Source organism: Typopeltis vanoorti, chromosome 23 (assembly GCF_054136105.1).
Source record: "Typopeltis vanoorti isolate ZY-2024b chromosome 23, IOZ_Tvanoo_1.0, whole genome shotgun sequence".
Lineage (NCBI taxonomy): Eukaryota > Metazoa > Arthropoda > Arachnida > Uropygi > Thelyphonidae > Typopeltis > Typopeltis vanoorti.
The window spans coordinates 64484160-64508722 of NC_143571.1; the positions used below are offsets into that span (position 1 = coordinate 64484160).

The 24563-nt window shown below is 36.2% G+C and overlaps 1 protein-coding gene across 4 annotated transcripts in view; it reads right to left on the reverse strand.

Annotated features, from left to right (window-relative positions):
• The window catches only part of LOC150093914 (unhealthy ribosome biogenesis protein 2 homolog), a 393653-nt gene that overhangs the window by 241287 nt on the left and 127803 nt on the right, over positions 1–24563 (reverse strand). For all 4 annotated transcript variants that reach the window (XM_090412865.1, XM_090412866.1, XM_090412867.1 and 1 more), the window contains 2 exons: positions 20122–20388; positions 14815–15112 (listed from right to left, as the gene is read on the reverse strand). In XM_090412865.1, coding sequence (XP_090268991.1) covers positions 14815–15112; positions 20122–20388 — 565 coding nt within the window. The remainder of the gene's footprint in view (positions 1–14814; positions 15113–20121; positions 20389–24563) is intronic.

Genomic DNA, 24563 nt, shown 5'->3' on the forward strand with positions numbered 1-24563 from the left:
ATATGGGTACTATGAGAGCTCTACTCCAATCATTGGGAATTCGTCCCTCTGTCCAAGCTTTCTGAACTATGCAGTGCAGCCACTGTAAGACTCTCACACCACCATACTTCAGCATTTCTGATCTAATATCATCTACTCCTGCTGATTTCCACATTTCAAGCCTTTGATGGCTTTTTCTACTTCAAGTATGGATATGTTATTCCTGACTGCATGCCTGATCAGTGTTTTTTACCACTATGCTGTCATCACTGCTTGTTTCATTTAGCAGTTTTTCAAAGTAATTACTCCATACTTCAAGGATATCTTTTTCTCCCATTTTCATGTCACCTTTATCATCTCTAATTCCTTTTACAGCACTCTTTCCTCCATTCTTAAACTTCTTCAACAACCTCCAGAATATTTTGCCACCACCTTGATATTAATTTTCTATATTCTTGCCAAAGTCCTCCCATGACTTTTGTTTAGCTAGTTTTACACAGTGTTTAGCATTCTTGCATTTGTCTCTATATTCTCTAAGAGCACAAGCTGACTTATTTGACAGGAACTTTTGATATGCTTTCTTCTTTTCCTTCACTGCCTCTTTAACTTCCTGTGTCCACCAGGGAGTTCTGATTTTTTTATCCTTACAGATAACCTCACCACATGCCTCTCTGGCAGAATCAATCAATGTTTTCTTCAGAGTTTGCCACTGAATCTCCAAGGTTTGATTCCTGTTCTCAAACTCTTTCATTTTTTCTTCAATAATCTTTGTGTATTTTAGTCTACAGTTCACATTTGAGAGCTGCTCAACTTTTATTCGCTTTAAAACTTTCTTACATTGTAAAATGTTTCAAATCGGTAACTAAATTATTTCATTCTGGTGAGTGAGATTTTAAAATAGTTAGCCATAAAAAATGTATAGATAGAAAATTTGTAAAATCTGTAAATTTATTTTTAAGATACATGTAGGTGCAGTAATGGAATTTTAGAGGCACACTAATCGAATTTGGGTATCGAAAAAAAATGACGCACTAACGAGGGATTACTGTAACAAATTAAATATCACAGTAGAGAATGTTTTTTAATTAGGTCGGAGAATATTAATTTGATGGAGAATGTGCTTAAGGGTCAAAGCTGTATAACTGAAAGGAGACCTCCACATAGCCTTTAAAGGAATGCGGAGAACCGAGCAGGGCTTCTGACCAAATGTCCAAGCCTCACCTTCTCGTGGTGCACCCTGTTGGGTATCTACTTTGATACTGAACGAACGAGGATGGGCTGGCAATTTGGGATTTAGCCGACCAAATTGTATTCTTATTGGTTAAACCAAAATAAAAAATTATGGTACAACATGACAAAATTTCATGCCGGCTGGGGCGTCGCCCGGTTAAACAAGGCCCCCGTTGTTTTAGCCAGGGAACCAGGGCGAACAGCGAAAAGTCAGTTACTGGAACAAATCTGAAAACAAACCCCAACTCAACATCACCAGAGTTAAAGATCGGTACTATCAACGTAAGAAGCCTGAATGGCAAAGAAATGGAGCTAGCTGAGGAATTAGATAAGTACCAGATCGACATAATAGGGGTGACTGAAACAAAAAAGACCAAAACTGGTGAGATCTTTCTGAGCAATAAATACAAAATGTTATATTCAGGCAATGACAATCAAGGAAAAGAAGGAGTAGCCATAGTATTCAACACAAAATACGAGGCTAATCTTCTTTAATGGCAGTCAGTCTCAAGTAGAGTAATGTGGGCAAATATGAGAATGGGGAACTGGACAATGAGACTTATTTGTGCCTATGGTCCCACAGAAGGTTCTACTAAGGTAGAAGTGGAGGAATTTTTTGAGGCTTTAGAAAAAGCAACTGAAACGATGAAAAAGGAAAAGTTGGTCCTTGTTGGGGATCTAAATAGTAGAGTAGGAAATGATTGTGAGACATACAAAAATATTTTGGGAAAATTTGGAGAAAAGAGCAAAGCTAATAATAATGGCAAATATCTGTTGGATTTCTGCTCAGGACATGGACTGGTTATTACTAACACCATGTTCCAACATAAAAATGTGCACAAATTCACATGGAGAGAAGAGGCTAGGAATAAGAAAAGTCTCATTGACTATGTTATTGTTGATAGTGATGTTTTCTCCCTGGTGCAGGACACCAGAGTGTACAGAGGATTTGAAATTGGAAGTGATCACTATTTAGTCTTGAGCAGGATAAAATTGAATTTCATATTGAAAAGAATAACATGTAAGAAAGTTTTAAAGCGAATAAAAGTTGAGCAGCTCTCAGATGTGAACTGTAGACTAAAATACACAAAGATTATTGAAAAGAAAATGAAAGAGTTTGAGAACAGGAATCAAACCTTGAAGATTCAGTGGCAAACTCTGAAGGAAACATTGATTGATTCTGCCAGAGAGGCATGTGGTGAGGTTGTGTGCAAGGATAAAAAAATCAGAACTCCCTGGTGGACACAGGAAGTTAAAGAGGCAGTGAAGGAAAAGAAGAAAGCATATCAAAAAGTTCCTGGCAAATAAGTCAGCTTTTACTCTTACAGAATACAGAGACAAATGTAAGAAAGCTAAACAGTGTGTAAAACTAGCTAAACAAAAGTCATGGGAGGACTTTGGCAAGAATATAGAAAATAAATATCAAGAAGGTGGCAAAATATTCTGGAGGTTGTTGAAGAAGCTTAGGAATGGAGGAAAGAGTGCTGTAAAAGGAATTAGAGATGATAAAGGTGAAATGAAAACAGGAGAAAAAGATATCCTTGAAGTATGGAGTAATTACTTTGAAAAACTGCTAAATGAAACAAGCAGTGATGACAGCACAGTGATAAAAAACACTGACCAGGCATGCAGTCAGGAATACATATCCATACTTGAAGTAGAAAAAGCCATCAAAGGCTTGAAATGTGGAAAGGCAGCAGGAGTAGATGATATTCGACCAGAAATGCTGAAGTATGGTGGTATAAGAGTCTTACAGTGGCTGCACTGCATAGTTCAGAAAGCCTGGACAGAGGGACGAATTCCTGATGATTGGAGTAGAGCTCTCATAGTACCCATATATAAAAAGGGAAATAAAACTGAATGTGAGAATTACAGAGGAATTTCCCTACTGAGTGTTCCTGGCAAGATCTATGCAAGTATACTTGAGAAACGGTTGAGAAGAATTGTGGAAGAAAAGCTTGGTGAAGAACAAGCTGGATTACGGCCAAATAGAGGCTGTCAGGATCAGATCTTCACTTTACGACAAATAGTCGAGAAAGCATGGGAATATAACAAAGATCTGTATTTAAGTTTTGTCGATTTGGAAAAGGCATATGACAAGGTGCCAAGAGAGAAGCTATTCAATACGCTGCAGCTATATGGTGTCAATGGGGCATTATATCAAGCAATACTTAGTCTTTATTTGAGTTGTGAGTCAGCAGTTAGAATTGAAGGAAGTACAGGAAGATGGTTTAATGTTAAATCTGGTGTGAGACAAGGATGTACATTTTCCTCTCTGTTATTCATTATCTATATGGATCACATTATGAAGGAATGTGGTATTAAACCTGATATCAAAATTGGAGATGTTAATGTCAGCTATTTGCTTTATGCGGATGATGTTATACTTCTAAATAAATCCGCTACTAGTCTGCAAGATTCTCTGACTAAATTGAATAGCTGTTGTAATAGATATGGTATGAAGGTCAGCAATAAAAAGACAAAGACAATGAAAATAGGCAGAATCATTGAAAATGTCAACTGTGTTGTGAATGGAGAACCTGTGGAACAAGTAAAACATTTCAGCTACTTAGGCACAATTTTTACTGAAGATGGTAAACTAAATATAGAAATAGACAACAGAATCAGCAAAGCCTGTATGGTGGGAAGTCAATTGAATAAATTCATATGGAATAAGAAAGAAATTAGTCGGAACACTAAATTAGCTGTATACAAGACTGTGTTCAAACCAATTTTAACTTATGGATCTGAGAGCTGGATCAGAAGTAAAACACTTGACCAAAGACTAGAGACCGCAGATATGAGAGTCCTGAGAAAGATTAGAGGCGTGAACAAATGGCATCAATGGCAATATCATATTAAAAATGAGGATATTAGGAAAGAACTTGACATTGTCAGCATCCAGGAATGCGTTAGCAGAGCTAATCTCAGATGGTATGGTCACTTAAATAGAATGGGAGAGGAAAGATTAGCAAAACAAGTGTTCTCTGTCAGGTTGGCAGGAAAACGACCCAGAGGAAGACCAAGATATAGGTGGATTGATATGGTACAAAGTGCCTTAGACGATAGAAATATAAGATCTGATAATGTTGGAGTCTTGACAAGTAACAGACTGATTTGGAGGAAAATTGTAGATAGGAAGTTAGTAATGATGTAATTTTTTCATGTAGTACTGTCATATCCTGTACACCCCTTGAGGGTACATGGCAGGAATTTGATGATGATGAACTTTCTTACATGTCATTCTTTTCAATATGAAATTCAATTTTATCCTGCTCAAGACTAAATAGTGATCACTTCCAATTTCAAATCCTATGTACACTCTGGTGTCCTGCACCAGGGAGAAAACATCACTATCAACAATAACATAGTCAATGAGACATTTCTTATTCCTAGCCTCTTCTCTCCATGTGAATTTGTGCACATTTTTATGTTGGAACATGGTGTTAGTAATAACCAGTCCATGTCCTGAGCAGAAATCCAACAGATATTTGCCATTATTATTAGCTTTGCTCTTTTCTCCAAATTTTCCCAAAATATTTTTGTATGTCTCACAATCATTTCCTACTCTGCTATTTAGATCCCCAAAAAGGACCAACTTTTCATTTTTCATTGTGTCAGTTGCTTTTTCTTAAGCTTCAAAAAACTCCTCTACTTCTATCTTAGTAGAACCTTGTGTGGGACCATAAGCACAAATAATTCTCATTGTCCAGTTCCCCATTCTCATATTTGCCCACATTACTCTACTTGAGACTGACTGCCATGCAAGAATATTAGCCTCGTATTTTGTGTTGAATACTATGGCTACTCCTTCTTTTCCTTGATTGTCATTGCCTGAATATAACATTTTGTATTTATTGCTCAGAAAGATCTCACCAGTTTTGGTCTTTTTTGTTTCAGTCACCCCTATTATGTCGATCTGGTACTTATCTAATTCCTCAGCTAGCTCCATTTCTTTGCCATTCAGGCTTCTTACGTTGATAGCACCGATCTTTAACTCTGGTGATGTTGAGTTGGGGTTTGTTTTCAGATTTGTTCCAGTAGCTGACTTTTCGCTGTTCGCCCTGGTTCCCTGGCGAAAACAACAGGGACCTTGTTTAACCGGGCGGTGCCCCAGCCGGCATGAAATTCTGTCATGTTGTACCATCTTTTTTTATTTTGGTTTAAGCAATAAGAATATAATTTGGTCGGCTAAATCCCAAATTGCCAGCCTATCCTCGTTCGTTCAGTATCCAAGTAGATACCCAACAGGGTGCACCACGAGAAGGCGAGGATTGGACATTTGGTCAGAAGCCCTGGTCGGTTCTCCGCATTCCTTTAAAGTCTATGTGGAGGTCTCCTCTCAGTTATACAGCTTTGACCCTTCCTTCTGTTCTTTAATCTCAAGAAAGAAAAGAGTTTATTTCAGTTATTATTCATAGTTTATTTCCAAATAAGCTTGGTTAATCCTAAAAGATTAGCAAGGCTCATCTTCTTTTTGGAATTCACCTGAGGTGAAATAAAGAAATCACGTGAAACAAGGTGAAATAAATAATCATGAAGCTTTATACAAACTTTGCAATTCCAAACCTGTTGATGTATCTGAAATATGTGAGAAATATCATACTGAATTTTCTTATATTATACAAAAAAGTGTCTGATTGGTGACTGAATCTGAAGGAAATAATAATGGAAATTGTCCATTGCATAAACAATTTAGTATCAGTATAAGAAATAACCGCAAATTCAATGAAATGATTGATAATATGTAAAAATTCTCAAAGTAGTAAAAAATAGAGATCACAGAGATTCATCATACTAGCATATGCAAGGGCAATTCTGTATACCTAGAGATAAGAGAGGAACAACAGATTACAATGATGGCTTTTGTTTTCTTTTGATATTTTTGTATATAATACACCATGATATAATCATAAAAAGAAATATTGCTATACATTCATATATACTTCACTCGACATAGCAAACAACTCATTTGATGCGTTAGCAAAATCTGTGGAAACAACTACCATGTTATAATAAAACTTCTGTTTAATATAAACTAAAATAATCACTTGATTATTAATTGCTTGAACATTGAGTGATTATTTTGGTTTATATCAAACTGAAGTTTTACTATAACATGGTAATTGTTTCCATAATTTTTAATCATGAATGCTGATCATCGTGTAACCATGAAGAAAAGAAAACTCATTTCGTGCATAATATTTTTAAAAGCAAATGTTATATAATTCATTTTTAGTAAAATTATGGAGACTACAACCATGTTAGAAATAATTATTTTAATTTTCTGACATTTTGATCTTCATATTAAAGTCATCGTCTGGAGTATACACATATATACATACAAAGACAAGCTATATTACATTTCAAACAGTATGTCAAAGAGATAATGATTTGATCAACAGTTATTCTACTGGCCTGATCTCTAGTGAAAAATAAATAAATAAATAAATAAATGAAATGAAATAAAAATAACTACATCAAAGCTATATTCATTTCATCAGAGGACAATTTCATATAGATAGTTTTATTACAGCAAATTCATGTGTAGAGGTTTAAGTGCTGTGAGGACATCATGTTGGAGGCTTAATGGATTTTTTACAACACTCAAAAAGAATTACAATAGAATTTAATACTTCCTATATTTCGTCCTAGTCACTAGGACATCTACGGGGATTACAAAAACAATTAACGTAACATGCACACAAATATCATACAATACTAAGCCCAACCACATGGGTGACACTAAAGTCCTATCTAGGTGGAGCGCCCTTAGATAGGACTTTAGTGTCACCCACGTGGTTGGGCTTAGTATTGTATTGTATGATATTTTGTGTGCATGTTACATTAATTGTTTTTGTAATCCCCGTAGATGTCCTAGTGACTAGGACGAAATATAGGAAGTATTAAATTCTATTTTAATTCTTTTTGAGTGTTGTAAAAAATCCATTAAGCCTCCAACATGATATTACAGCAAAAGTGGTGTCTTAATTTAACATGAGAGTTGTTATAGCATAACTTTTATTTTATTAAATTTTATAACACTATAATGATGTTATAAATAGAATATAGCTTTGATATAGTTATTTTTATATTTCATTTCATTTAAATGGAACTATTTAATGCAAGTTGTCACTATTATACATATCCATCTTTTTCTAAATTCATCCAAAACATTTATAAACACTACTCTCTTCTCCTCAACACAGCTCTGGTAACACACTACTCACAATTCTTGCTCTCCATCTGAACTCATCATCATCGTTATTATTATTATTAAGAGAGACCTCCAGGGAGTCAGAGACTCATCGAGGAAGGCCACATACTACACACACCAGCTATCATACTTATTCTTGAATTCATTCACACTGCTTGCACCCACAATATCCAATGGTAACCCATTCTAATCACACACCACCCTCTGAGAGAAAAATCTAGCCCTCACACCCTTCTTTGCGGCCCTCATTCTCAGCTTCTACGGATGATCCTTTTGTCCTTTCCCCACCCTCTATAAATTGAAAAATTTCATGAAGCGAAATCCTGTATGACCCTTTCAGAAGTTTGTAAGTCTCAATCATATCACCCCTCTTTCTCATGTTTGATAGTGTCTGCAGTCTACAAATTCTCAATCTGTCTTCATAATCAGTATTCCACAATCCTGATATCATTTTTAACACTCTCCTTTGTACTCTCTCCAATATATCAGAATCATAACGGAAACCAGACCTGTGCACAATAGTCCAAGTGAGGCCTTATCAAGGCCTTGTAAAGAGGCAAAATAACATCTTTATCTTTACATGTGAACGTTCATTTCAGCATTGCAAATCTTTGCCACATGGCCCCTAAACTTCAACTTCCTATCTATTAATACTCCAAGATCCATAGCTTCATCAGTTTCTTCTAGCCTAATCCCACCAACATAATACGACATTGGATATCTAATCATGCCGAAGTGAATGACTTGACATTTACTGACATTGAACTGACATCGATTTTCCCATGCCCACAATTCCATCCTATTCAAATCATTCTGCAAAGACTTCATATCAGCAGCATTCCTGATTACCCTACCTATCTTTGCATCATCAGCAAATAACTGTATGCCGATTGTCAAATCCTTCCCAATATCATTAATGTACAGATTGAATAACAGTAGACCAAGCAATGATCCTTGTGATACACCACTTTTTTTTTTTAAAATCTTTGTACTGGTTATGGGCAGTACTACCCTTACATCACATCCAGACTTGATATTGGCCTAAGCCCTTACAAGTGCTTTACCCTATGCCTGTTCTAGTTATCATTGTAGTCAATCTCTGGTGGCAACACCATGCCACCAGTGTGCCTTGTAGGGCCCTCAAGGAAAGAACTTTTATATCCTTCTGCATAAGCCCAAGCTGTTTTAAGTCCTTATAACTATCTGCACTCCATACGCCATGTAAAGAGATGGTGGCACTGGTAAACCTCGGAGTTTCCCCATGCTCCTCCCGTATCTTAATAACCAGATCTTGGTTATTTTTATAATAATTTACTTTATTATAATAGCTATATGCTAGTGGGTGCCCCGTTCCTACCACCTGGGCATCAACTACCCAAACGTCACCACCTCTTTTAATCACTAAATCTGGCTTACGCAAACCCGCGAAGGTCCTATAATGTGGTTCTACCGCAGTCTCCCAACCTTTGCTTAAAGCGGTTGTTCAGAATGGAGACCACAGCATCATGCCTCCTCACGTGGACCCCATGGGTGTGGAAACAAAACTGGGCTATATGAGACAATGTCTCACTGTAGTGGCAGCCAGCCCTACAGTTTGGGTTGTCACTACCCCATCGATCTGTGTGGGCTCGAGCAGGCAGGGCATTGATCCTCGTCCTGATAAGGTCAATATACTAATATACTCGAACCCAGGGAGGAGTCTGGTGCCATCCCTTACCCAATGCTGGAACAGTGCAACAGAGATGCCCATCTCGTGTTCTGTGGGTGCTGACTCGATTAAAGTACCTTGATAATGAGACCAGCCTTTAGCCCACCTAAAGTCTCTCCTTGTATTAATCGGCTATACAAAGCCTCTCTGCATATGGGGGAAGAAGATAGTTCTAACTGTGCGATTCTTGACAGCCGCAGGCGTGGGATCAGCCATCTAAGTGATGGAACCCCAAGCCCACTATCCTTCACCCTCGCATGGAAATATGCAGTAGGAGTGTCAGGCGGCAGTCAGAGCCATGATCTCATGACTGAAGGGATAATCCTGTCCATTCGGGACAGTACCGAGATATATGTCCTACCAAGTACCAACTTGTGGTAAAAGCGAGGTAGGAGATAGTAGGAAAGGAGAAACAGTCTTTGCTGGGGGCTTGAGAGGAGCTTTCCAAAAAGAAGCAATCCCAGCTTCTAGGATAGAAGTGACAGAAGACCTTCCCTTTGGGGTGAACATGATACCGAGGTATCTCCACTCTTCCAGGATGGTCAAAGCATGCAACGGCCTCCCGTGCAAGGAAAACTCTAGTCTCGACCAGAGGGGACAAGAGCTAAAGTGCAGGACTTCTCTACATTAATAGAAAGGTCTCGAATAGAGAAGAAGTCAACTGCTCAGTCAAGGAGTTACTGCAAGCCTATCTTAGTAGAGGCTACGAGAATAAGATCGTCTGCAAAGGCCATAGTATTAAAGGAAGAAGCGCTTAGAGAGTAGCCTATATGGCTAGGAAGAGAATGAAGAAACTCATCTATGACACAGTTAAAGAAAAGGGGAGATAGAGAATCACCTTGGCGAACATCCCGCACTGCGGGAATAGAAGTTGCTCGGGACCCTGTAGTGATAGTGATGGAGCTACCCAAGTATAGCTCCATAACATAGGAAAGAAAAGGTTCTGGACATCCAGCAATAGACAGTGCTCGAAGAAGAGCAGGAAGGGAGATGCTATCAAAGGTTAGGGTGTCGCTGGACCTCCAAAAGGCGTCCAGCGACACCATATATAGAGGCTTAAGGTGGCGTTGGAAATTCAGAGAGAAGAGAAGAAAGAAGATTTATATTCTCGGCACTGTCATCCGAAGGGACAAAAGCTCTCTGTCTATAATCATGCTGTATATGTTGCTGAAGTCGTTTAACTAATATTTTATGATAGAGTCTAAGTTACACAGGGGAGATGGTAATAGGTCTAAAGTCCGATGCACAGCTTGAAGTTTCTTTCTTTGGAATGAAGATAGTTCTTGAAGCACATAAGTATGGTGGTATTACTTTACTGGAAAGGAGAATGTCCACTGTCTTGAAAAATCTTCAATGGCACCTTCCGAAGCCTAGAGTCAGGAAAGCCATCAGGTCCGGAGGCAGAGAAATTGGATGGAAGAGCTGCTTTAATCTCCTGAATGGAGACAGGCTGGTACATTTGAAGGGCAGGAATGGATTGGGAATTCCATTCCTCAATATTGTAGGTTGGTCATCAATAATTAGGGAAGTGTGGAGGTGGAGCAGAAAAGACTGTACTCCAGAATTTGACAAAATCATCATGTAAGTCTGCTAGAGGTGGAGGGGAAGCACCATCAAGGATGGTTTTGGCACATTGCCCTCTATTCTTTTTATAGAGGGCTGCATAGGCCCTCTTCCGCTGCTTCCTATTTGACAAAGTCATTGTAGAATGAGACGTAAGCTGATGTTGACGAGGCACAAAGTGTTCAGAGAATTCAGCGTGGAGGTAGTCATTCAACTGATCTGTGATATCCATTCCCAGAAGGTGAGTAAGGATGAGATATTTAAAAATTTGATGGTTATATTCTGGAAGAGGAGGATCATCTAGAGATGATGTCAATCTGAGAATCAAAGCCTCCTTCAACAGCAGGATGGTGGCTAGAAGATGGAGAGGCAGGGACAGGAGATACGGAGATATCACCTGTGGCAGATGGGCTGCCAATTCTTGAAGTAAGGCTTTGTAATTGGCTTTACGTCTATGACACTTGATGGCATCCAAGGATCTCAATGGGAATGCCTTAAATAAAGCCTCATTGATTTTCTTTATCCCTCGAGCCGTCAACTCGATCTCATGAGTGGAGAGGATCTTTTCTTCTTTGGCAGTCCAACGTGCTTTGATGAGCTCTGTTCTTATTGCAGCGTTGGCTTCGGCTGGATGTTTTGAGGTGCAATGCACACCAAGGGCAACTGCGGTAGAGAATGCACAATGCAGACCTGACACATGAAGTGTCTGAGATTGGGAACTCCATGACCGCCAGAACAAGCATGATGAGAACTTGAATAAATGGGTTGATGACAGTCTTTGCAGAGCTTTCTTTTAACTTTCTTTTAAACCTTGCAGACTCAGATCCCCAGGTATACCACTTTTTGATATCTGTCAGTCAGCCATCCTCTTATCCATGCTAATATTGTATAACCCAAACCCATTTTCTCCAATTTATGCAGCAGTCTGCCATGCTCTATTCTGTCAAAAGCCTTAGCAAAATCCAAAACGTATCATGGTGTATCCATTCCCCTTCTCTAGTTCAATGGTAACATTGTTATAGAATGTGAGCAAGTTGCTAAAACATGACCTTCCCTTAAGTAAACCCATTTTGTTCATTCAAAGGAGATATTCACTGTCAACCCATTTCTGAATGAGAGCCTTAACTAATTTTTCCAAAATCTTCACCACCACTTCTGAGATACTAATTGGTCGATAGTTGGATACATAGGTCTTTGCACCACCCTTGTGGAATGGTATTACCATACATTCCTTCCATTCCTGCGGAATCTTCCCTGTTCTGAGACTCATATTAAACATCCTGGTCAAAGGAATGGCCAGTTCAGCTAAACACTCTTTTAGCACACGTGCTGATGGAATTCCATCAGTCCCTATTGCTGAATTCTTATTCAGTTTGTGCAACAGCTCTAATACCTCGGCCTCACACACCTGCGTTTCTTCATCATCTAGTGAAGAGGTAACAGTGAGCTCAATGTTGCATTCACCAGGTTGATAGCTTTTAATAAAATGGGCACTCATTAACTGAACAACCTCTTCTGCATCTGTAACCCTCATGCCATCTGGATTTAGAAGTTATTCTTTCATATTTATTCTTTCTTCTACTTGCAGCATATCGATAGAATTCTTGTGGGTTGTCTTTAGCATGCAGAGCCAGTTTCTTTTCATAATCAGACTTTGCTTTCTGTACAACAGTTGTGACTATTCTAGCCTGCTGCTTATAATGTTCATAACGGATGTCATCCTTATGCAAACGGTATTCCTTCCACATTATCATTTTCTTACGAATCTCTTGCTTAATAAGATTACACATCCATTTGACTCTTACTCTATTTATTCTTCAAACTCTCGGAACACATTCTGATATCGCATCATTTAAGTATTGTTTAAATGCTCCCCATGCACTGTCGATATTCTTTCCATCCAGCAACCGATCCCGTTCCACTGAACTCAGTATACTCCTCAGTCGGTCATAATTTCCTGCTTTGTAGTTCAGCACGTAGCCTTTTCTGAATGGGACATTCATAAACTATGATATTATCATTGATATTATTGCCATGATATTATCATATCATGGCAACATACTGACCAACTTCCCTAATACACTGCTATGTTCTGCTCTCCTCGATAACCTCCTGATATCCATCCTTATGTTCTCCTCGTGTCCAACCAAATCATTTGTTCTCACAAGTACCACTAACTCTCTTGCTTGTTTATTTCTTGCATCCAATTATTCTGCTAATCCTGCCTCCTGGAAAATAGACCTTGTGGATGCTCTCTTTTAGCACCTCTAATAATGGAATATTCACACACTGCTGCTCTAAGTCATTTTTTTCACCTTTTTCTCTATTTTTCTTTATTCTATCCTTCTCCACTCTCTCATTCCTATCCTCCAACCCTCTAATCTCACTACACATATTCTTCATCTCATTTTGATGAACTATTTCTTTAAGTCTCGAATCCTGACAATCACTATCTGTCACTTCTTGCTATTTGTTGATGATGCAAAGATAAGTACGGTAATTAGAGTGCAGCTGATATGCAGTACTTGCAGAATGATTTGAATAGGATGGAATTGTGGGCATGTGAAAATAGCTGTTAGTTCAATGTTAGCAAATGTAACGTCAGGCACTTCGGTGTGATTATATATCCAACGTTATATTATATTGGTGGGATTATTCTAGAAGAAACTGAGCAGACTAGGGATCTTGGAGTTTAGTAGAGAGGAAGTTGAAGTTCAAGGGCCACATAGCAAAGATTTCAAATACAACTCAGAGAATAATTGGAATGCTGAAAGAAACCTTGACATGTAAAGATAAGGGAGTCATTTTGCCTCTTTCTATGGCCTTGATAAGACTTCACTTGGACAATTTCGCACAGGTCTGGTCTCTTGGTTTCCATGTTGATTCTAATACTGTGGAGCAAATGTAAAGGAAATTGTTAAAAATGATATCAGAATTGTGGAGTGCAGATTATGAAGACAGATTGAGAATTTGTACACTGTTAGCAGCAAAGAGGAAAAAGAGGGATGATATGTTTGAGACTTACAAACTTCTGAAAGGATTATACAGGAATTCAACGGTGACTGATCGGAATGGATTGCCACTGAATATTGCATGTGAAATAGCGTGAATGAATTTATGACAGATATTCATTCTGAAGAATTCATGGAAACAAAAAAAACACGTGTTGGAGTACTTTACTTCTAATTATGAAAATAATACTCAACGTTTCAACCTCTGTATTGAGGTTATCATTAGGAAAACATACCTATGCACAGGACAAAAGCTACATGACACTACAAAAGTAAGATAAATCTAAATGCTTTGTTAATGGTTGACCGTAACAAATCATTTAGATTATCTTAATGATTATTTTTCTGTAGTGTCAGGTAGCTTGTGGCCTGTGCGTATGTGTTTTTCTGGTGATGGCCTCAATACAGAGATCAAAACGTCATGTTATTTTTGTAATTAGAAGTAAAATAATTACTCCAACATGTGTTTTTGTTTCCATAAATTCTTCACAATGAATGCTGACCACCACGTAAACTTAAAAGAAAGAATTGTTAAGACAGGTGTGACAACTGGTGCGGATAGTTTGTAGCTTCTCTTGAGGGAGTTCCATTAGTACTAGTCCCTCATAAGGGACTGGCACTAATGGAACTTTCTTCTAACCTGTTCCAAAAATTCTTCCATATCTCTACGCACACATACACACATATATATATATACATATATATCTTCCAGCTCTCTCCTCAGCTGTTTACTAGTTATACTTCAGTCAAGAAGTGAAATTGGTAAAATCTTGAGTGAATAAAATCCCACACTTTCACTGAAATAAGTGAAATTTATTTATTTATGCATTTTAAATGCATCTAAACTACAAACTGTAATTTCTATTTGTGGGACACTAACTTACAATCAAGTGATGTAAACACGTTATTAACAATGATTCACTATACAAACATAATTACAATTCATTTTGTGCTTTTATCATAATATACTGTAGAACATCATATACTGATAATAATTACAATAAATACAATAAGTTTAAAATCTTATTAAATGAACCTTCAGAGCAGAATTTTCATATTTTATGTATATGTACAGTGACTAAAATAAATTATACGTAGCAACTTACTGGAATTCTTTTCTTGCAACAATATCAACAGATTTTCTATAAAATCTATAAACTGTTTCCATAAATCAAGCATCTGTCTTGCTGGAAGCATAATAATACTTTTGGCAAATTGATCAAGAAATGACACTGGAAAATAGCCATTGACATCATAAATGGCATGTGGAAATTCCTTTAACATTTCTTTCAAAGCAGCAATAAACTTTCCTATAAGTTTTGGGACTTGGCGAAGTTGAATGTAAACAGATAATATGTGAGAAAGTAGTTGAGCTTGTTTTTCATGAGGTGGGGCTTTGGGCAGCTAAAAATTAATTTTCATTTATTAGTAACAATTATTTACATTACAATAAAAAGATATTAGGAAAAATAAAAGCTTTCTTTTCTTTAAGCCTGTCCACTTCTCAAGTTAGCATTCTGTGTTGTTTTTATAGTTAGCTAAGATAATTAGTTATATGCATTTAATGCTGAATTTCTACAAGTATATTAAAGAAAATGAAAAACAAGTTGCTTTTTTGTAACAAACCCATACAAGAAGTCACAAAACCTACAAACAACAGTGTGCAAATGATTAAAAGAAAGGAATCTATTAATGTGTTTCCTAAAGAGATAGATGGTTGTATTCATTGAAGAAAACAGTTTGGAGAAGGAAATCATACTAGAACAGAAATTATATTATTGTTTTAATCCTTTACTAAAGCATGAGCATAAAAGATTTCACATAAAGGATCTTCACAAGTGGGCTGCTACCTGTACATGGAAAAGCAGAATGACTTTACATCAAATTTCCTTAGTATTCTATAATGCATGCTTCTTCTTTAGAGTAAAGCATGCCAGCCTTATTCTATAATCTATTCCATTTTAATTTGTCTTTTTTATTATGCATTGTGCCTAAATAGTTAAAATGCATAATGTAGGATATCCATATTAAAATTCAGATACCACAAATAATAACAATAATAATAATAAAATGAAATAAATTTAAAGTTAAAAAGTTTGTTATAAAATGTTATTTTTTATAAAGTCACTTAAATGTATGTTTCTTTTTGTATGACACAAGCAAGACATTTTGGGATTTTTTTTTTATCTGTTGCTCATTATTATTAAGTTACCGTGTACCATTATTATTAACATGCCTTGTACCTGCATATAACAAACCTTTCTGAATTTTAAAACATGTATAGCTTATATAATACAGATACTATCAGATCACCCATGAAAGTCATCCTTCTTTTAGACAAACTGATTTTGTGCGTGGATAAGAAAATTAGTGAGCACCAAAACTACATCCAATATGAGGAGTCTCAGAGGGCAAGCTTTGTATGCTATGGGATCAACACAGATCACAAGATCCTTTAGAAGAACACATGGCTTGCCCACAGAAATCAAGGAAAGCTTAGAAGCTTGATTACGTTATCCTAATGGGAGATTTTCATCTTGAGCAAAAACTTCAGAGCAGTTATGTCAGTTTAACATTTTCTCCATCTAATTAAGCACTGCTGATTAGATGGATTGGTAAACATTCCGCTATGTTTGCACTGTAGGAATTTACAATAAAGACAGACTAATATTCAGTCCAAAATACATATGTGACCTTTTGAGTTTTGCTTGAATTCACTTGATAGTACTATACGAGGGTGGTCTGAAAAGTTCTTGGCCTTAACAATAGATGGCAACACTATGGCAACACTTCAGACAACTGTATAAAACAAACTCAAGTAGTTTGTTTTATACAGTTGTCTGAAGCAAAAGTGTTGTCAGTATCCCATGAAATGGATAAAATTGAGTATCATGTGGTTATAAAATTCTTTGTAAAAGAAAGTTTAACGGCAAAAGAAATTCATTTGAAGGTCATAAAAGTTTATAAGCGCTTTCTCCTTCGTTTTCGATAATTAAGAAATGGGCTGCCGAGTTTAAACATGGCGGTATCAGCCTTGAAGATGATCCACATGAAGGACGTCCAAAAAGTGTAACACCACAAGAAATCATTGATCAAGTGCACAATATGGTATTGGATGACCAGCGAGTCAAAGTGCATGAAATTGCTGAGACTATAGGCATTTCAAAAGAACTTGAAAAGAATGATATATTTTGCATGAAGAATTGCAAATGAAAAAGCTTGTGCAAGATGGGTGCCGCACTTGTTCACAGCAGATCAAAAACACACTCGCATGAAATTCTCTGAATAGTGCTTGGAGCATTTTAACAAGAATAAAACTGATTTTGTGCATCGATTTATTACTATGGATGAGACTTGGATTCACCATTACACACCAGAATCCAAACAGCAGTCATAACAGTGGACCGACGCCAGCTGTTCAGCGCCAAAGTCAGTTCTATCAGCAAGAAAGGTCATGGCATCGGTGTTTTGAGACTAAAAGCATTTTGTTTATTAATTATCTTGAAAATGGTAAAAAAATAACCAGGGAATATTATTCTGATCTTTTAACCAGACTAGAGACAGTTAAAAGATCGATTAAAAATTCATGAGAATTTTTTCTATGAAAAATTCTTACTGAGAACCACTACAGGGATGGGATAATGACACTGGAGCAGATCTTACTGAGAACCACTACAGGGATGGGATAATGACACTGGAGCATCGCTGGAATAAATGTATTGGTCTTAAGGGAGATTATGTTGAAAAATAAAACTAATTTTGAAATTATAAATTTGTTTTTTCATTGTTAGGCCGTGAACTTTTCAGACCGCCCTCGTAGATACTGACATATAAAATATTTTAATGAAAATATTTTGATTTCGATTAAATTATATAGAAATTGCCAAAAAATCAAAACATTAATAAAACTTACAATTTATAAAAAAATTTTACTAATTTAAATAACCTTCACGGCTTACACATGTATAACAAAAATTATACAGAATTTATTCAAAAACTTCAATATATTTCATCCAATGTTAAGTGGACATTGTCACGGATATAGACTATTAACTACATTCAAAATATGAAGTAAAGTAATGAGGCATAGATCATGCATATATTTAACTCATGTCTGTCGCAGCTGAAGTATATGATATTTATGATACACTATTAGAGTTCAAAGGAACAATTGTAGTAAGTTGCATATATAAAAATTATTTAAAATAATTATTAAAATAAATAAATCTACTCTAGAATATAAAATGATAAGGCTTTTTTTGTAACATTTTTGTGTCACGTTTTTTGTCAAGTTATTTGAAATGTTTTGAAACTCAGGGCTACCCTGAGTGTCGAGTCTTCAAAATTCGAGTCATCAGAATTCAAGGAGAACCGACCTACCAGTCCGGAACTTGGAGGGTTGGAAGGCTTATGCGACAGGGGGGGGGGGGGGTTTGAGTCTTCAAAACATAATGTTGGATAAGATATATTGGAGTTTTTGAAAAATTCTATACAGCAATCCCTCGATTAATGCGCCTCTGATTAGTGTGTTTTTGATTAATGTGTCATTTTTTTCTATACCCAAATTCGATTATTGCACCTCTAAAATTCGATTAGCGCGCCTATATACATCTTAAAAATAAATGTTTACAGATTTTAAAAATTTTCTATCTATACTGTTTTTATGGCTATTTTAAAAAAATCATTCACCAGGATGAAATAATTTAGTTTAAAACATTTTACAGTTATTTTTTAATGACATACCACACTATTTCCATGTACACTATGTTCCAAATTTACCGCCAAAATTTATGCCGTCTGCTAATTAAATAGCATTTTGATGATTATATCTCGTGCCTCCTTTGCAAATGTTTTCCTTACTTTTTTTATTTTTAAATATTTTCCCAACCTTTCATGAGTAAAAGAATTAGTGTGCAAAAAAGTGATTCAAAAAGTAATCTCATTGGAAGAATAACTTGAAATAATAAAGAAAAATTAACAAGGTGAGTCCAGAGAAAAGATAGGACAAGAAGACAAAAAATGGGTGAATTAAGTATAAGAGCAATTTTAAGCAAAGTTGCTGAATAGAAAGGTAAGACTGCTTCAAGTTCACCATGCATGCACTCGAAATCAAAGTATTATAATGACTGAATTAGGGAGACTTCTTCCTACATGGATCAAAGATTGTAACCAAAAACAGATCCTGCTAGCAGCACTGACCTTATTAAATCAAAAGCATTAAGTCTCTTTACAACTTTGAAAGAAAGGACTATCAGTGATGGAAAGAAGAATTCCATGTTAGTACTGGGTGATTTGAGTGTTTCAAAAAGAGAAATAGCCTACATAATGTTATAATCACAGGCGAAGCTGCAAGTGCAGAAAAGGAGGTAGCCGCAAATTATCCAGAGATTTTGAAGAAAATTGTGTAAGAAGGGGACTATTGTGACCAACAAATATTTAATCTCGATGAAACTGGCCTTTTTTGGAAGTGAATACCTTCCAAGACTTTTCTGGCCAAATCAGAGAAATCTCAGCATAGTTATAAAATCACAAAGTTGAATAAAATTACTGCTAGCAATACGCAAGCTATTTGGAAGCACATTCTTCCACATGGTGCAAATGATTTTAGAGGCTTTTCAAATGAATCTAAGTCAATTAAATCTCATTCTGAGAAATCAATTCTGACCTGCTAAATTTAGATGCACAGTGGAAAAATCCTGAAGAATATGAAGAAAATTTAATCACTGATAGTCAGCCAAAAGAGATTTCACAGAAACAATTTGAAAATATTTTTTGTACAATTGAAGTTTTTAAGCAGCAATGCTTAGGGGCTGACTCTGATGAAGAGAGAAGCAGTAAAATTTGTAGGAGTAGAAGAGGCAATAGGGCCATACTGCAGTTGTATGAAAAAAGAAACAGAATGCATGCCAAACTATGTTAGCTCAATTCTTTGTTAAGACATAAAATAAATTTATATTTTGAATATGTTTTATTGTCTTTCTGCTTTATGGTTTTCCTTTAACTAGGCCCTGAGGTATATCCAATTCTTTTATAAAAAAAAATTAAGGGTCAAAAATGAAATTTGAGGAACAAATTATACTAATTTCCATAGGTTATTATATTCGATTAGTGTGTTTTTGATTAATGCACCTGTTTTAAAGAATGCATTAGGCACATTAATCAAGGGATTGGTGTATAATTTTTCTTACATGTATAAGCTGTGAAGGTTATGTAAATATGTCTAGTGCACATGCAGCAGAAAACGTATACAAATATTCATACTATATTTATTCCCTTAATTCAATGCCTTAACTAAGAAAACTGATTAGGAACTAACTAAATTAAGTTACGAAAGATCTATAAATTTTTATTATTTACTTTTATTTGTTTATTTTTTATGAGAAACATGCACTGTCTTTCTCAAAATAACTTACCATCTGTCTACAAATCCAGCATTTTTTGAATATTTCTGTTATAGTAGGTTCTATAATGGAATGACTAATCTTCAAAAGTGCATCAAAACATCCAAACCATGCAGCATTTTGTTCCTCTTTATGAACACTAAGAAGAAACTTTCCAAGCTTTTGAAACCAACGTATGGAGGTTATTTTATCACTTGCTTTCTCATCAGTGAAATACTGAGAACAACTCTGTATTATTCCTTCAATGGCAAGAAATCGGACATTATGATCAAGTCCTTCCTATCAAAGTGCATCAGTAAAAAATATGGTATTTATTAACTTATAATAAAAAAATGAAACAAGACACTAAAGAATAATGATAAAATTTAAAACAACCCAACCTAGTAATTATCTTGGAAATAAAACCACTAGAAAAATAAGACATAAAATTTTTCAGCTCATATTTCGTAATTTTTATTTTAAAAAAATAATAAATAAAAACAATTCATTAATTAAAGCATTTTATAGCAGTTACATTCCAATTCTCATCAGATTCCAATCCTAAAGATATATTAACTGGTACCAAAGGTAAAACTGGATGGAATAATGGAACTCAAATGGATATAGAAATGGGCTTTCTGTTTTGGAACATCTAATATGTGAAGTTTATCAGGGCAAATGGAGATGACTGAAGAATTTAAGAAAAGAGAACCTAGAAATAATAGTAATCCATGGGGGGAGAGAGAAAAGAAAGAAAGAAAGGGAAATCTTAAGAGAGGGTTATGAATATATACATCTATGAAAGGATAAATAAAGTGGAGTGTGCTAAGGTTAGAGTATTTCTTCTGATAAAGAAGAGATGGAGATATGAACAGAGAAGCCATAAATGAAAGGTAAATTAAAGTAATAATTACACATATTTGGAAGAACACTTTGATTTGTACTTGATTTTCCAGTAGCAGAACCAAATGCCTTGAACTTAATAGTCATCACTTGGCACAACAGTGGTGTTCTGAATATCAAGCCATAATACTCCTGCAATGAAATAACATATTTTACTGGCAAAAACTTCAGGCAAACACATACATTTGTTTGTCCGAAGCATCACTACCAAAACCTTTCAGTTATACTAATCTAAAAGATGGACCAGGTCAACATGGCATGTAGCTTCCTCAGTGAGAGGGCGCAGCACCATGTCCTTCCAGTTCTCTCTGTTGGTGGCTTTCCTTTTTGTTTCTGCATAGCCATGTGATCCTGTCCATGATCTTATATCTTCAAGTCATGTCCTTCATTTTTTGCCTCTTGATCCTTTTCCCATATTTTTTTCTTCTAAAACTGTTAATATCCTCTGTCCTGCTGAACCTCTCAGTACATGTCTTGCCAATCTCATTATGGCATTTTCATACTTTTATTAAATGAATTTACTGATATAGTGTAGTGCTTAACTGAAAGCCATGAATGAGTGCACAACGTGCCTTTTGCACTAAACATTGTTATAGTATTTACAATAGCATGCATCCTAAGATGAAGATACAAATGATTTGTACTCACTATGAGAAATTCCATCAGTTTCAAAATGCAAACACAAAACTCTCTAGGACTTGCATATAGAAATGGACCCCTACTGCTAGACTCAGTCATATTGCACAGATTGCTATGCTACTCTATTTCACTGAAAGTCAAATCTCACAGTCTGGCTGCAATCTATTTTTGTGTTGCTAGAATGCATTTAAATACCCAGAATCCAATAATACACTCTAATGCAGGGCAGATAATTATCTACCCTTCTTAGATATATTAGTTACATATCTCAAAATGATTCATTATCATTAAAGTTATACAGAGGCCTCACTGGCCTTCAGTGGAACTTGATTTATGGATTCCAGAGGAAGCTACTTATTTAAATAATCATATCATTATACAGCTAGCATATAAACAATATATAAAAATTTATAAAAAATTTGATGCAAAAAACAGGTAAAGAATAACCTGAATTTAGGCCAAACAGAACCAGATTTTTATCTCACAATAAACAGATGAAACTAAGAGTATGCATGAGTGAACAAAATATGAATGATAATAAAAGTTATGGAAAGATCCAAAGAATGATGAAGTAGAATAATTAAATAAACAGGGCTCTTACACAGAATCATTCTAAAGAAAAAGCATTGGAGAGATTCAAGAGATTGGAGAAATGCCTGAAATAGTAGTATGGGAGAGAAAGGGAGGGGAGGAAAAAAAAGGAAAAGTAAGGTGAGAGAAAGAGAAAGGAATGTATGACAAAATAAGAAAAGAGAAACAGAGTATTATAGCAAGTCTACAATAAGAAATAAACCTGATAACAGGATGATGAAATAAAATTTTCCAGTGCAAAGATGTATGTTAGTGACACTGTTAAGCTGCAATGTGATAAAGTGATGGAGCTGACCGTTTCGACAAGTACAAATAATTTGATGGGAGACAGGAAAGGAGAAAAGATATAAAATAGTAACTGAAAGAAGAGAAAAAAAGAATGAGAAAGTTAATTTTGTTAGTTTGCATGGCATGACAAGAGCAAATGGACAAAAGGTATAATTATTACAAACAAATCAATGTGCAAGTTGTGCAGAAAATATGGTATGCAATTTGTAAATATATGGAGTTTTTTTTTGTTTTTTTTAATTTCATATCCAAACACAAGTAGTACAGTAATGAGTAAGTGGTACAACATGATTTACACCAAATTAGGATACATTACAATGAGATCAGCTTGGGTTTGGTAGGTGAATTATATAGGGAAATAATAAATAAATATGAAAACCGGAAACTATACATAACTTATATACAATAGATATGGTCAAATGTTCCTCCAGTATCTTGCACAATCAACTGCTCTTTCAGCGCAGGATATAAGGTCCTCGTTTGTGCAAGGTGATGGAAGAAAGGGGCAAGAAAGAAGGTGTTCCATGGACTGGGTTGTCCCACACTCACAATTGTCGGCCAGTGAGGTAGCCCCATCTGATGAGGTTTTTGTTTGCAGCGTCCTGTCGTTTGCAGTCTGTTGAGGCTTTTCCAAGTATTCCATTCCAAGTGGACACCACGTGTAAGATGTTCGGCCATTGGAATATCAGTATTATTTTCAGGATACAGTGCAAGCCATTGTTGAAGTCTTGTCTCTGGGAAGTTTTTAGGTGGTTCAACAGTTGCCAGGAAGCTATGTCGGGATCTTAGTCTTTGGGGCACTGCGGTCTGGCCGAATAGTGGGTGGCGTTCATCATTCATTTGTCTGCTTCTTTCATCAGCTGAGAATGCAGATATTCGAATTGAAGGGGATGCAATACCAGCCAAAGTATACAGGTCTTTTAGTGGTGTTGGTTTCAGGCATCCTGTAATTAAACAGCAGCCTTCATTCAATGCTGGATCAAGTTTTTCAGCATCGCAGGATCTGGACCATACTGGGCAGGCATAGTCAGCAGAAGAATAGCAAAGGGCCAAGGCAGAAGATCTCAGTGTGTTAGGATCTGCACCCCATTTGGAGGAGGTAAGCTTTCTTAGTATATTGTTTCTTGCATTCACTTTTGCCTTTGTTTTTTCTATGTGGGTTTTATATGAGAGGGTGCGATCGAGAGTCACACTGAGGTAGATTGGCTTCAAGGAATATTCTATTTTAGAGCCTATCCAAGAAATCTGTACCTTCCTGTTGGCTTCCTTATTGTTAAGGTGGAAAAAGCCAGTCTGGGTTTTCAAGGGGTTTGATTTTAGTTGATTGCTGGTATAGTATGTGGTTAGACTATTTAAGGCAAGTGATAGAGTAGTTTCGATGGACTTGAAATTTTTTGATTGAGTAGCTATGGCAAGGTCATCAGCATAGATAAAATTTCTAGTTCCTGGAAATATGGGGAGATCATTGACGTAGATGTTGAAAAGTAATGGTGATAACACACTTCCCTGGGGAAGGCCATTGGAGGTGCCAGCAGCTCTTCCTACCCCCCCCCCCCAGGTCCACATAAAAGCATCTGTTTTTCAAGAGTGATTGGATCCGGAGGACAAGGTGATAGTCTCTAGTTATTCTGTAAATTTTATTTCTGAGTGTGAGATGGTTTATGGTATCATATGCTGCAGTTAGATCCACAAAGACTGCTCCTGTGGCTAGTTTTTGCTCATAACCATTTTCTATATATTGAGTGAGGTTGAGAATTTGTGATGTGCAGGATTTGTCTGGTCTAAAGCCAGCCTGCTCAGTAATAAGATGGGAGTTCGATTAGGGATTGTAGCCTATTCAAAATTAATCGTTCATAGAGTTTAAAGAGGTTGCTGAGTAGTGATATAGGTCTGTAATTTTTTGCTTCTGTTGGAGTTTCCCTGGTTTCAGAAAGGCCACCACTTTGGCATGCCTCCAAATTGGTATCCTTAGGATTCTGAGGTAAGTGTTGTATAGGTTTAATAACCACTCCTTAGTCCTGTTTCCAAAATGTTTAATCTGCTCATTACAGACA